The sequence below is a fragment of the Nomascus leucogenys genome, chromosome 15 (assembly GCF_006542625.1).
Source record: "Nomascus leucogenys isolate Asia chromosome 15, Asia_NLE_v1, whole genome shotgun sequence".
Classification (NCBI taxonomy): domain Eukaryota; kingdom Metazoa; phylum Chordata; class Mammalia; order Primates; family Hylobatidae; genus Nomascus; species Nomascus leucogenys.
The window spans coordinates 15,642,677-15,657,476 of NC_044395.1; the positions used below are offsets into that span (position 1 = coordinate 15,642,677).

General features: G+C 54.1%; 1 protein-coding gene across 4 annotated transcripts; it reads right to left on the reverse strand.

Annotated features, from left to right (window-relative positions):
- Positions 1–468: 468 nt before the first annotated feature.
- ABCG4 (ATP binding cassette subfamily G member 4) lies at positions 469–14,098 on the reverse strand. Of its 4 annotated transcripts, XM_030829524.1 has the most exons (16): positions 13,830–14,064; positions 12,909–13,158; positions 9,856–9,910; positions 8,971–9,088; positions 8,722–8,854; positions 8,539–8,589; positions 8,199–8,344; positions 6,664–6,787; positions 6,438–6,552; positions 6,102–6,244; positions 4,796–4,894; positions 4,404–4,572; positions 4,200–4,300; positions 2,742–2,900; positions 2,473–2,591; positions 482–2,247 (listed from the first exon to the last, which is right to left on the reverse strand). In XM_030829524.1, the coding sequence occupies exons 3-16, from the start codon at positions 9,908–9,910 to the stop codon at positions 2,022–2,024; spliced, it is 1,758 nt and encodes a 585-aa protein (XP_030685384.1). In that variant the 5' UTR covers positions 12,909–13,158; positions 13,830–14,064; the 3' UTR covers positions 482–2,021. The 4 variants fall into 4 exon arrangements, with proteins under 4 accessions (XP_003253317.1, XP_030685381.1, XP_030685384.1 ...); XM_003253269.3 differs by lacking the exon at positions 9,856–9,910 and having other exon boundaries at positions 469–2,247; positions 13,747–14,098; XM_030829521.1 differs by lacking the exon at positions 9,856–9,910 and having other exon boundaries at positions 469–2,247.
- Positions 14,099–14,800: the final 702 nt, after the last annotated feature.

A 14,800-nucleotide genomic window follows, 5' to 3' on the forward strand; every position in this document is an offset into this window, starting at 1 on the left:
AATATTTCTTTTTTTTTTTTTTTTTTTTTTTTGAGATGGAGTCTCGCTCTGTCGCCCAGGCTGGAGTGCAGTGGTGCCATCTCGGCTCACTGCAACCTCTGCCTCCCGGGTTCACGCCATTTTCCTGCCTCAGCCTCCCGAGTAGCTGGGACTACAGGCGCCCGTCACCACGCCCGGCTAATTTTTTGTATTTGTAGTAGAGATGGGGTTTCACCGTGTTAGCCAGGATGGTCTCGATCTCCTGACCTCGTGATCCACCCGCCTCAGCCTCCCGAAGTGCTGGGATTACAGGCGTGAGCTACCATGCCCGGCGACACAAATATTTCTTAAGCTACATGTTCACTAGCTTGACAGGTACCTAGGACCTATCATCCCCTGCCACAGACTCCCTACAGCCGACAGGCATCTTGCCAAATGCTTTGAAGACCCCCTTGCAGGGCACAGTACCAGGTGGCAGATCCACACACATTTACACATTGCATACTGTATAAATATAGGTTTTATTAATAATGGGTGAAATCCCACAAATACAACTGGCATCTCTGTGTGATAGGAAGAATCTGTGGCAGGGTGAGAGGAGGTAGACAGGGATGTGTACAGGAAAAAGGGGGAAAATGAGCCCTGGGGGAGGGGAAATCAGAAGCAGAATGAGCCTGGACCCACCAGGAAAGCCAGACATGCTCTGAGTGTCTGCCACCTGGTGCTCAGGGCAGGATGTTCTGAAGCCCAGGGGCCACCTGCTGATAGGAACAGTGAAGGGACATGGACAGGAGTTTGAATGAGCAGCAGTGGCTGGGGAAGGGGTAGGGGAGTGAAGATGCCAGCATGGAGCACAAAAGGAGGGCCATGGGTGGCAGTGGCCAAGGCCAACTTATGCCCGTGCTTGTGCTTGTGTTGGGTCCTGAACTCCAGGGATCTAGTGCCCTGTGCCACCCCTGGCTTGGGAGGAGGGAAGACTTGGGGGTAGACACCTGCAGGTCCTGTAGACACCCTGGGCAGCACCAGCCTTATCCTTAGAGTCTCCAACATGGGATCCCCAGGAGGAGGTTGGCACTGTCCTCCCACCAGCACCTGCCACCACCAGCATGCCACCATCACTCTTCCTCTGCACTGTAGGGGATGGCAAGTGTGTAGGGCTGAGATAGGCTGTTCGCATGTATGTGCCTGTCACTCTGGAGAGGGAGGGAGCATCACGAGACCATGCATGCGTCAGGGGCAGCGAGAAAGGAGGGTTGGGTCTTCCCCCACTCACCCCCCCAGAATAAAGTGCATTCTCCAGTTCCAGTGGCAGGTGGGAGAGAAACACAGACATTATTGCACAGGTGCCACCAGGCCCTACCCCCACCAAAAGGATGGGGAGAGGGACGGGGCATCCCACAGCCCCAGGCCTCTCCAATCCCCAGGATTGGGAGTGGTGACCTAGACAGAAAACCCAGCTTCTGTCCTGGCAGATTGTCCAAGTCAGCCAGGGTCTAGGGGTGGGGAGAAGAGGAGGAGGAGGAAGAGACTTCCAGAGTCCTTCCCTGTCCATTTCAACATCCATAATGGGACTTCCAGGGGACTCCACCAGGGCCCAGCCCTGGAACTCCAACCTTGTAGCAGCCCAGTTTACAAACACTTGTGTGGTGGGGACCCCCAGAGGGGGCCACTTTGGTCAGTTGTAAGTGGGGCCTAGAGAGCCTGGGGCTCCCAGGCAGACAGCAGAGGAGGGTGCCATGGGCAGGGAGGAGGGAGCAGCCTCCCAGTGGTCTTTGCATGCAGGTGTTGGAGAGAGTAGGGAGGAAGCTACAAACTGCATCAACTTGGGAAGATTCCTGGGCATGGTGTGGAGTGCTGGAGCCCCCACTCCCAGAGCCCAGGCTGGGAGCGCAGTCCGACAGCCAGCCTGTGGAGGAGCCAAGGGAGGAGAGGGTAGCCCCGCCAGGAACCAGTGCCCAAGTCTATAAGGTTAAAACAGTCCCAAAGGGCTGGGGCTGGGGGTTTCCTGCTGCAGGGGCTGGGGTACAGGCTGGGGCAAGCCTCTATCTCTCTGACTTGACCCGGTAACGGAGCACAAGGTAGGCCAGCAGCCGCAGGGCTAGGAAGAAGATGCCCAAGACCAGGAAGTCCATGTAGAGCTTGGCATCCTCCACATCCAGCGCTCGGAGGATGCTCTGTGGCTCCCGGAACGGGCAGCGTTCCTCTAAACATGTCAGGTCTCCTCGCTCCATGCCATAGATCGTCAGGATCACACCCTCAAAGCCATACCTAGGCAGGCAGGGATATCAGATAGGACACAGCACACAGGGTCCCTGCTCTCTGAGAAAACTGCCAGAGCCCAGCTGCAATGCTCTCATCCCTGGGGTGCAGCCAGGGTGCCCCTGCCCAAAGGATAATTGGGGCAGGCAGCAGACTTGGCACAACCCAGGAAGCCCTGGGTATGGACTCCTCCAGGGAAGAGCAGAGGCCAACGAGGAGGGCAGGGGTACTGACCTGACATAGGAGAGATAGGAGCTCCATTGCAGGTAAGTGGGGATGGTCTTGAAGCTGACAAAGAAGCCGGAGAACAAGAGGACAGGGATGGCGGTAACTGGGCCCACAAAAGTGGCCACCTAGAGGGGAGGGGAGGGGGCCAGGCCGTCATAGGGGTGACCAGGACAAACCTAGCTTTCCTAGAGCTCCACCCTACCCCTTGCACCAGGCCCTGCTTCCTCCCACAAGACCTCATCCCCTTGGGAATTCCCAACTGCCAGCCCTCCCACCTGTAGGGAGTTGGAAGCAGCTCCGATCAGCAGCCCCAAAGATTGGGCCACCAAGGCGGTGGCGGTGGCCAGGGCTGAGAAGAGCAGGAAGCGGCTGGTCTCAGCGGGCTGGCCCGTCATCCAGTACACAATGCTGCAGTACACCACCGGACACACCACCTGGGGAGTGGGCACGGGCTGGGCAGTGGACTTCAAGCCAGGGGCGCAGCAGCCAAGACCTCCACTCCACCCAAGCCTGGGCCTCTAGAATACCTATTCCCAGGGTGCCCATCCTGCCTCCACACTCTTGTTCAAGCTGTCCCCCAGATTGATACAGGTCCCCTTCCTCCCTGGCCATATGACTGTCACTTATCTCGTCTCACGTCTTCCATTGGGTCCACCCTGACTGCTTCAGGCACGGTGACTTTTCTCTTCCCTGAGTGCCTAAAGTCCTTCCCACCTGGACCAGCTTATTCATTATATTGTTAATTAATTAACTCTCCATAGGAGAGCCATTTTGTTCCCCCATGAGCTACCAACTCCTAGGGGGCAGGGTCTGAGCCTACTAAGTACAGTCATCCACTGCTCAAGGACATCCAACCAAGAGCCAACCAAAGGCCAAAGGTCCAGCTTGTGCTCTTCTTATTAAGCCAAGCATCCTGTTACGGTGTCCACCCTGAGGAAGGGGCACCTTTTTCTAATTTGCACAGATGTGCCCTATGGATTACTGGTGGCCCTGATGCTTGGAACAGGGTGGCATTGGAGGTAACAACAACCAGCTAACATTTGTTGGGCGCTTCGTATGTGCCAAGCACTATTCTAAGTACTTTATATACATTAACTCATTCAATTCTAACAATCCTGAGGTAGATACTATTGTCATTCCATTTTATAGATGGGGACACTTTAGCAAAGAGAGTGATTTGCCCAAGATCTTGCAGGTAGCAAGTGGCAGTAAGAGCCAGAGAGTACACCATTTCCTACCGCCCCTAATAAGAGTTACAGAGTCATTTGTAGGGTTATTGCCCCCAGTAGCTGAGACTACAGGTGCACAACACCACGCCTGGCTAATGTTTATATTTTTAGTAGAGACGGGATTTCACCATGTTGCCCAGGCTGGTCTCAAACTCCTGAGTTCAATTGATCCTCCAGCCTCGGCCTCCCAAAGTGCTGGGATTACAGGTGCAAGCCACCGCGCCCGGCCCTATAGGGTTATTTTCATCATTTTTTGTTTGTTGTCAGTTGTCGTCACTAAAACATAAGTTCCACGTGGTCAAGACTACATCAGTCTAGTTCATTGCTATATCCCGAGGGCCTGGTACAGAACCTGGACTATGACAGGTACTCACCATCTATTTGCTAAGTGAGTAGAAGGACAGCAAAGGAAGGAAAGTGACAAGTTTGAGGGAGGCAAGAAAGCAAGGATAGAAGGAGCAAGACAAGATGGAGGCAGTGGGCAGGTGGGAGGAAGAGGCCCACCTGAAAGGGCACGTCAGCCATGGTCTTGGCCAGGTAATATGCTTTGAGGCTGTACCAGTAGTTGAGGTGCTCCCTCATGAAGACCGCCATCTCTAAGGGGACTGAGGACACAGGCTGCTTAGGCACACCCGGCTGACACCCTGGCCCCTGCCCCAAGCCCCAGCACCCATGTCCTTGCCCCATGCCCAGGGCAGCTCAGCTCACAGGTGAGCACAGTTGGCATGAGGGCGGCGAACATGAGGAACAGCATGGAGAAGAAGAGGCAGCCGGTGTTGTTGAAGACCTTGCTGGCATCGTCGCCAATATGCAGGTAGAGGAGGCCGATGAGCACGCCAATAACCACGTGGGACACGAACCGTAGGTGAGTCAGGACCTTGGGAGGGGTCATCACCAGGAAAGGGATGTGTTACAGGCCAGGGCAAGCCACAGAGTAGGCTTGGAGTAGGAACTCAGAGCTGCCCTCAGAGGCACAGAGACCCACAGGCACATTGCAGGGCTGTGAGGGAGGGTCCCCATTCGCATCTCCGCTGCTGGGATCCTACAGCCCAAAAGGTCAGGCCTGTACCAGCCTCCTCTCCCCAAGCCTGACGCCTCACCGTGTCCCTGAGGATGGACAGGAAGGTCCTCTTGAAGAGGATGCAGAACTGTGTGAGGGTGCTGGTGGCAAAGGTGTGGCTTTCAATGGGATCCACTTCCTGGGAAGAAGAAATTGGACCGGGATCAGGTGAGCCTACCCCATTCACCCACAGAACACCCAGCTCAGTGAATGAAAAACCTCAGAGCTCTTCTCCAGGGCAAGGGTCCTCCAAGTCTACAGAGAATCTTCCACCATTAAGTTGTGTACCTGAAAGCTAGGCTTAGGGGTATGAATCAGAGCAAGATTCAGACAAAAAGAGGGGGCAAAAACTTGGGAGGGAGGAGATGGAAAGAAAGTAATGGACACCCGTGGTGGCTAATAATAGATTGGTTACTTTTTTAATCCACCAAAACACATTAACTCTAAGGGTATAATTCCTTTTTTGTTTTGTTTTGGCTTTTTTTTTTTTTTTTTTTGAGACAGAGTCGCTCTGTTGCCCAGGCGGGAGTGCAGTGGCGCAATCTCAGCTCACTGCAAGCTCCGCCTCCCTGGTTCACGCCATTCTCCTGCCTCAGCCTCCCAAGTAGCTGGGACTACAGGCACCCGCCACCACGCCTGGCTAATTTTTGTATTTTTAGTAGAGATAGGGTTTCACAGTGTTAGCCAGGATGGTCTCCATCTCCTGACCCACCCGCCTCGGCCTCCCAAAGTGCTGGGATTACAGGCGTGAGCCACTGCATCCGGCCGGGTATAATTCCTTTATGCCACCAATTTTACAGTAATGTTATTTTATACTAATGATAATGACAACAATAACAACAAAAACTAACCAATCTGGTTTTCAGGGGTTATAGTGTCTCATTTAAGGAAGAGAACTAGCACTGGGCAGACGCCTGCTGTACCAGCTACAGTGCTAAGAGCTTTATGTGATTATCTAATTAGTCCTCCCAATCACCCTGTGAGGTAAGTATCACCATCTCTAAGTTAGAGAGAACAGTAAGCCACACTGGCCACTAAGCTGGGGACCATGTTGATCTTGCTTACCAGATGGACACTATGCCAGGACCAAGGACAGCACACTGTAGCTGCTCAACAAGAACTTGCCGAATGAATATGTGAATGAGGAAACCGGAGCTCAGGGAGGTTAAATAATGTGCCTAAGGTCACAGTGCTGTTCACAGTAGGTCGATTCCAAGTCCTAGGTTCTTCCTAGCACCCAATGGTTGCGATGCCTCCGGGGAACAGCCTCTTTGGCAGGGCCACTGTCCACGGTCCAGTCTCCCCTCCCCAACTATGCCCTCTCTGCCCTCTCCACCCCTACTCACTGGAGGACAAGGGGGGCAGGGGGCAGGGACCTCGTTCTTCTCAGGGCTGCTCTTCTTCTCAGCCATGGCGCACAGCCCATTCTGCACAGCCCTGAACAACATGGGGTTCAGGTCTCCATACTCGCCAGAGGCCACCTCGATGACTGGGGACACAAAGTGGAGAGCTCAGTTTAGATTCATACTCACTTCCCAAGGGCAAGTCAGTCCCGCCTTGGGTGTGTGGGGAAGGCAGGCGATGGTGAGATCTCTACCCCTAGAAGGCCTAAGTGCAAGACCAGAGCCCCCAGGTTCGGCCCACTGCTGTTTCCCAGCCCCTACCAACAGACCCCCACTCACTGAAGTCAGCCGGGTTGTGGTAGGTGGGGCAATGCAAGCCGAGTCCCTTTAGATAGGGGATCAGGTTGGTGACCACGCCTTTGAAGATGCACTGACCCTGGCTCAGGATGTAGAGCTGCAGCAGAAAGAGAAGGGTAAGGAAGGAACAGCGGGCCAGGCACCCCTACTGACCCCCTTCCATCCCTCCATCTCAGGCCAATCCTCCTTGAGGCCTGGAGACACTCACCTTGTCAAACATCTCAAAGAGCTTGGCACTGGGCTGGTGGATGGTGCAGATGATGGTACGGCCCCCCTGTGCCAGGGACTTCATGAGGGACACCACTTGGAAACAAGAGGCACTATCCAGACCACTGTCCAGAGAGAGGCCACCAGGGGGCCACGTGAGGTGGGTGAGGCCAAAAGAAGGGAGTGTCTGGGGTGGGGCAGCTGCTGTGAAGGGGATGAAGCTGGCAGGAAGAGGGCACTCTGGCCGCATCTGTATCCTTTATGGTTCAGGCACTTGGAGGGATACCCAGAAGCCAAGAGCACTGTTCAGTTTAATAAGCATATATTGAGGACCTGTTGTATGCCAGGCACTGGGATTACAATGATGCATAAATAAGACATAGACTCTGGTCTAGAAGGAGAGAGAGACAAGCACACAGATGATTTTGGGTAATGTGGAAAGTGCTGTAGCAACACTGGGTGAAAGAGGGGGCGGATTCAGCTCAGCTGTAGCAGGTGTTGGAGGGTAGTCAGAGAAGGTTCCTGAGCAAGCCCAGGAGTAAGAGCTAAGCAGGTGAAGGGGAGAGGGGAGGCACAGTGGTGAAGAGCATTCCAGCAGAAGACACAGCATGGGCAAAGCTTAGAGGCATGAAACACGTGGCTTGACCAGGGAATTATAAGCAACTCAGTATTATTAGAGCATAAAGTACATGACATGAGGCTGGAGAAGTAGGTTCAGACCAGGCCCTTGTAAGTCACCTGACTTTATTTCGAGGACAAGTCGGAAAGGAAACACTGCATGTTTTAAGCAGGGGAGTGAGCACTGAAGATTTGTCTTTAGAAAGTTCACTCTGGACGGGCACGGTGGCTCACACCTGTAATCCCAACACTTTGGGAGGACAAGGCAGGTAGATCACGAGGTCAGAAATTCAAAACCAGCCTGACCAACATGGTGAAACCCCATCTCTACTAAAAATACAAAAATTAGCCAGACATGGTGGTATGTGCTTGTAATTCCAGCTACTCGAGAGGCTGAGGCAGGAGAATCGCTTGAACCCAGGAGTCAGAGGTTGCAGTGAGCCGAGATCGTGCCACTGCACTCCAGCCTGGGTGACAGAGCGAGACTCCATCTTAAAAAAACAAAAGAAAGTTCACTCTAGCTGCAGTTTGGAGAAAGGATTGACTGGGAGACACTGGAGACAAGGAGATAAGAATCTATTGCTGTCCTAAACTTAACATCAACATTAGAGATGCGGCAGGGCAAATCTGAGAGATATCAAAAGGAGGCAGAATCAACAGGACTTGGTGACTGATGGCTGAGGGTGACTGGAGAGGGAGGTGTCAATCAAGGAGGACATCTAGATCTCTGCCCGGGCGAAGGATGGGGCCGCTCACAGCAACAGAATTGGCAAGGGTGGAGATGAGGAAGAAGCCCTTATCTTGGCCCCAGGAGGCTGTGAACAGAGGCTCTGGATCATGGAGAAGACACAGCCTCCAGCCCTGGCTCAGGGCCGAGAGGAGAGGGGTATCCTGGTGGGAAAGGGTGGAGAGAACTACCTGGTGGGCTCATCAAAGAACATGACAGGCGGGTTGTTGACCAGCTCCAGGGCGATGGCCAGACGCTTCCTCTGCCCGCCAGAGAGTAGGGCTGTCCTCGTATGGGAGCATGACATCAGGCCCAGTGCCGTCAGGATCTCTGTCACCTGGCCCCACCCCACCCATGCCAGGTCAGCTTCAGAGTCTCTGCTTCCCCCAGGCACCACCCCAGCTTCAAAAAGCATCTCCCTTAAGTCCATTGTCTCGGCCTAGGCCACCACTCTCCCACCCCCAGCTGGGGGCCTTGAGCTCAGCAGCACCACAAAAGGGAGTGGTCCCACTGCCTCCCTCCCCCACTCACCAGCTCCTTCTTCACCTCCTGCTTCTCACTCAGCTTCAGGTTAGCAGAGACCTGGGGCCCAGAGAGTAAGCGAGAAAAGTATGTATGGGAGGGAGCTCTGCCTTGAACTCTCCGCCAATGGTGAAGGTGGCGACAGCAGACAGAGGGGGTTGCTGGGAGGAGGGGTGACTATCCAGCCCTCACCATCATGGCTTCCAACACTGTGAGGTGCGGCAGCAGCATGTCATCTTGCATGATGTAGCAGGACATCTTGCGGAAGGTCCTCAGCTCTCGTGGCCTCCCATTAACCAGGATCTGCCCCTTCATTCCAGACTCCCTGCAGGGATGTGGGTTGAGGATGGGGGTCAATGCCACTTCAGAATACCTTCTGTGTTCCCCAAGGGATACTTCTTCCTGAGTCCTGCCTCCATTCCACCCCGGTCTCATCCTTACCTGTATCCTGCCAAGATGTTCATGAATGTAGACTTGCCAGCCCCTGAGGGGCCCATGATGCCAATCAGCTCCCGGCGGCAGAATTTACCTGAGAGGCACTTGAGAAGGGTCTTATAACCTGCAGTGAGGTGGGGAGGAATTTTTGGTCAGGCTGCAGTGAACAGAGGTACCCCCAAAATTCTTAGGAGCAGCCATGGCTATCAGTGAAATAGGTAGTCCCTACTCAGTGTGATTGGGTTAGGATGGAGGAACAACCTTATAGCCCTGGCAGGAACCCATCCCTCTCAACCCATCCCCCTAGAAACGACCACCACTAATATCAAAGTACCAGAGGCAACAATCCTCTTCTGAAGGGCATGGGAAAATCCACACATCTCATGGATGGGCGTGGAGAGGGGATCAAAGCTATAGAAGACCCTGGTCCTCTTCTGTAATCACAGTGGCCACTGTCTCGCCCCCTCCAGGAAAACTCCCACTACTGCAGCCCGAGCTGGCTGCCTCTCCTCTGTGTTTCCATAGCACCTCTCCTATGCCAGCATGTTTGTTACTTGATGTGCCTGTCACTTGCCCCGCTCTCCCAGCCTCTTAGTCAGTGAGCTCCTTGGGGGCAGTTCTCACTTATCTTGGTAATCTCAGCAGACTGTCTGGCCTGTAGTAGATGTTCAGTAAGTGTCTGTTCCATGAGCGTGAGTTCTCAGAGCTTTTCCGTAATTCAGAAAAAGCCGTCTTCTTTGTGCTCTCTCTGCCTACCAGGCTTGTCTCTCTAGCCCCTATGTGGCCCAGTAAAATCTCACCTTTCATTCATTCATTGGAAGGCAGCATATGCATTTAGAGCACGGTTTGGAGTCAGGTGGATCTGGGTTCAAATTCTGGCTCCACACTTACCAGCTGTGTGACCTCGGGCAAGTTGCTTAACCTCTCTGAGCTCCAGGTCCCTCATCTGTAAAATGAGGATGATAGTACCTATCTCATAGGGTTGTTGTAAATATTCAATGAGATAATATATGTAAAACACATGACACAGTGCTTGGCACATAGAATGCATTAAAAAGTGACATTTTACTATTAATTCTACTTGATAAATGCTTATTGATATCTACTATATACCAAGCTCTGTACCAAACACTGGATAAAAATTGAGGAAGACACAGTTTTTTATATTCAAAAAGGTCATAGTCTAAGTAAGATAGACAAACAAAAAAATATATGAAGAAAAATAAAATTAGGGTTATAACAGAAGTACAAAAAATGTGCTGTGAGAATGCAAAAAATGGAATTGATGTGAGTCGGGGGGAAAGGGAAAAATCAAGACTGGCCTCATGGAAGAGGTGGCATTTGAGCTAAGCCTTGAAGGATGAGCAGGATTCTAAAAGGCAAAGGGAAAGCAGAGGCCTTCTAGTCTTTGGGAGGAAAAGCTCTGTGATATAAAAGTATGTGTATATACACTCACAATCCAAGGAACAGAGGGCAGAGCCTACATGGAGTGACCTGGTGAGACATGCAAGTGGAGGGGAAGGATGAAGCCACCAAGGAGGGCCTTGCCTGCGATGCTGGCAGACCTGCCTCATAGGTGAGGACATGCCAATCCCTTACCCAGCACCTTGCTCATTGCCGCCCCCTCTAACCCCCACAGAGCCCAAGTCCCTCCCCACTCCATCTCCTTAGTGTCCTTAGTGGAGACAGTGAAGGGATGGCATATTTAACCCTCCCTCCACGACACCCAGGACTATGTTCTGGGCCTGGCTGTCCCTCTGGATGCTTCCCGTCAGAAGGGGGAGCAGCTCCTGCCCGCTGCCAGGTCCTGATCACAGCAACTGCCTGGATGGTACCCATGGTTTACAAAGCTTCAATTGTTTCTCTAACGACATGGGTGAGGCAACTGGGGCCCAGAGACATCTAGTGACTCACCCAGGGTCACACAGCAAGTTCTTTCCTGGGAGAGGGAAGCCGTGGGCTCTAGCCCTCTGCCTCAGTCCTTCTCGCCATCAATCAGAGACATTTGGTGGCGCACTCCAGCATATGCCTTTCAGAGCCACTCACAGGAAGTGATCTCTTGCAGGAGAAGAAACTGGCAACGACGAACCTTCCCCTCAATTAATTACAGTAGCTGGTTGAACACTGATGCCTAACACAAAAATCATCTTACATTTGCCTCTCACAGATACCATCTCAGCTGAGCTTCACACAAGTCTGTGTATTCTTATCATCCCTGTTTACAGATGAGAAAAGCAAGGCCAAGAGCAGGTAGGCAGCCTGCCCAAGGTCACACAGCTTATAAGTGACTAGGAACCCATGTCCCACAACTGCTCAGCACAGAAGAGGCCAGCCAGGCCCTTGGGCTGGAGAGACACTGGTATTCTAGTTCTGCCGCCGTCAGTAGCTCTCTTTGCAATTTTGTCAAGTCACTTAATCTTTAAGGCCTCTGACTCCTCATCTATAAGGGAAGGATAGTAATATCTATTCCCAAGGACTTATAGGGTTATTACGAATGTTAAGTGAGATTATTAAAAATAATTAAAAGGAAGCTGTTTTGAAAAAATAATAAATGCTATACATAATTAGGGGAGATGATAACAAATCCTTACTTGGGAAAGGTAGAACTCCCCCTCTCTCCATCCCCCTTGCTTTCTTTCCTTTCTGCCTACCCTTAATTGCTTTCTGTCCTCTAGAGAAGGGGAGAGGGATTCAATGGAAAACAGAAGTCATTGAGGGGAGGGCAGGGGGCAGAGAAAGGGACAGCAGATGAAAGAAATGGCAAAATGGCCAGTAGAGCAGAATGAGGCTGGCAAGGTCAAAAGGAGGGAAGGGCCAGATGAGGGATATCAATCTGTGGCTGGTGCATGGAAGCAACTGGAGGGCTTGCCCGTCTAGACACATTTTTTAAAAAATCTTAGTTTCTTCTTAAAATTATGAGGAAATGAGAGGGCTAAGGAAATAACTGCCTCATCATTTTGCCCAGAGCTGGTCTCAGGACCAAAAGAGGTTGCTTAGGGACAGGGCACACTGGGCAGGAAGCCCAGATGCCTCAGTTTCCATTGGTTCAGCCATGTGACCTTTTGGTCACTCATGGGAGTCAGGATTTGGAGAGTGCAGAGGCAGATCATGCTCAGCCCTGCTCTGAAGCACCCCAAACCTATTTGTTAAACCTCTGAGAACAATGTCCCAGCCCCACCCCTGGCCCACACCCAGGCTCTGGGAAACAGCCTCAGCTTCCCTACTAGCAGCTAAAGCTGCTCAGGGTAGGGGCTGCAGGGGGCTAGTCAGGGTTCACGGGAACCTGTCCTCATGGGCGGGAAGGGGGAGGTGATGGGACTGCTGTACAGGGAAGAGACAGAAAAGAACAATGCATGGAGAGCTGGGAAACCGGGCTTCTGGTCTCAGCTCTACCACTTACTAGCTGTGTGACATTGGTCAAGTTACTCAACTTCCCTGGGCCTCAGTTTCCTTATTAGTAACATGGAGATGACATCTATCCTGCCAAACTGCCACCTTCCCTGCTTCTGAGCACTGTGGTAAGAATGGAATAAGATGACAGGAATGAGAATGTCTTTATAATTAGGTCCAAGGATATTGCTCAACCCTGCAGACACAGCCCCCTACTTTTTCATACCAGCCCTCATAGGTAGGAATCCTCCATAAACAAAAGAAGGAAAACTCATCAAGGACCACTCAAGGACCAGAGGTCACGGGATCTCTTTAGAAGATAAAGCTTCAATAACCAATTGCACCTAGTATCCCATGGTGCTCACGGTGTTAGGGAGCGTAGATCCTTACACCCCAACAGTGCACAGTGAGCAAGGGGCTGGGGCCCAGATTTTAGTGTTTCCACAGAGCCCACTGGTGCAGGACTTGCCGAACATGGGACACCCAGGCCTCATGCTTCTGGAGAGGCAACTCAAAGAGGGCCCACGGACTCCCCCTACTAGGCTGTTCCCTACCCCTTTTGCGCCAGCAGGGCCCCTCCCGCACGGAATAGGACAGCTCCACGAACTCGATGTCCACGGCTGAGCGCTTGGGTAGGTGGGAGAAGCGCTGGGCTTCAGTGATGTGGTTCTCCACCTTCTTCAGGTGCGTGGTCAGCACAGGGGGTTCCGCCCCGTCCTCCATCGTCACGGTCATGGCCACAGCCCCCGGCCCTAGTCCACAGCCCACGGCCTCCAGCGCCTTCTCCGCCATCACGCCGCCGGCCTGCAGGGAGAGGGCCTGCTCAGTTTGGGGCAGACCACCGAGCCCCGCTCAAAGCTCCCTGGCGTTCTAATGCTTCCCCCGCCCCCACTCCCCACCTCATTCTCGGGGCAGATCCGCGACTGTTAGCCCCGCACTCTGCCCCCGCCCCCCACTCCCCGCACGGAGACGCTCAGTCCCGGGCAGCCCAGCTCCAGCCTGGCCCCAGCCCGTCCCCTTGAAGCCCTCAATCGCTCCTTCCTCCCCGCGGCTTTTCTAATCTCCTTACCCCGCAGGCCAGCAGCCCCTGGGGACTGAAGGGATAGGGGGCGGGGGAGAAGAGGCAGCCGGCGGAGGCTGCCTGCTAGGAGGTCGGGGTAGCAGGGTGAGTGCAGGGCTGACCAGGGGAAGGCGGAGAGGAGGAGGCTTCAGGCCTCCGGCTGCGTCCCACTCCCCATCCCTTGGCGCGACGCCCAGGCCGGCCCCTCCCGCCGGCACCCCCGGGCCCGCGTGCCCCGGGCTGTCCCCAAAGCCAGGCGCACCACCCGGACTCAAAACTAAGCGCCCCACGGCGGCTCAAGCCCCCGCCCCATCTCCCGCATGCCTAGTCACCTTGACGCGCCCCCGGGCCGGTGCGGGGCCGGGATGCTCAGCGCTGCCACGGACCGGGGACGGAGAGCCGGGGCTCCCCTTACCTGCCTCAGGCTGCAGCACCCGCGTCCCGGCTCCCAGTCCCGGCGGCCCGGGCCGGGGCGGGGCCGGGGAGGGGCAGGCGAGGCAGGAGGGCCGGCCCTCGGCTCGGAGGAGATGGCAAGGATGGTGAGAGGCGGTTGGGGTCGCGCCCCGACTCTGCTGGGCTGTGCACACCCGCTTCCCAGAGCCTGGTCCCGGACGCTGTGTCCTCCGAGCCCGCGGGGCGACTGCGCTCTCCTACCAGCTACTGCTCGCCGGTCCCGCCGTTCTTAAAGGGCCCGCGCCGCTCGGCAGCCCGCAGGGGGCGAGGACGGCAAAGGAGAGAGCAGCGCTTGCGGCGCGGGGGCCGGAGGAGGTGCAGGGGTGAACTCAGGACTGGGGGTTGATGGCAAAGGGCCGACTTGGAGGCAGTGAGGAAAGGAGAGCTGGAGTCACTCCGTGGGGACAAGTCCCTGGAAGACAGATTAGGCAATGCTGTTGGGGGTGGGGGAAAGTGGAGGGATTGTAAAGGTGTCAGTCTGTCTTCACACACGTTACCAGTTCCCCAACAATTTCCCTCAGTTCCAGCCCATAAATGAGCGCAGGCCTCCCTCCAGGAATCCCCAAACTAGGTGTAAAGGCTTTCAAAAACGCAGGAGGCTTGGGACATTGGAACATCCTCCTGTCTCCCCAGTCACACTTTCTCTGAGTTAGGACACTAATAAAGAAGGGGAAATGGCAGCAGCTTTGGGAGAGCCTGCAGTAGCTCCAGAGTTAAACTGGAACCCAGTGCTCAGCCTGCTCTGACTGTAGTCATCTAGCCAGAGACAGGCCTTCAAGACAGGCACATGCCATATCCTGGAGGGACCTGTGTGCCAGGGCATGCACAGGGCTCGCAGACATGCCCCGGGCATCTCATGCACCTGCACATTCTCTCCCTTGCCCCCAAAGCCTTCAAATGTAGGTCCCCAGAACACACTTGGGGCTTTCCCCT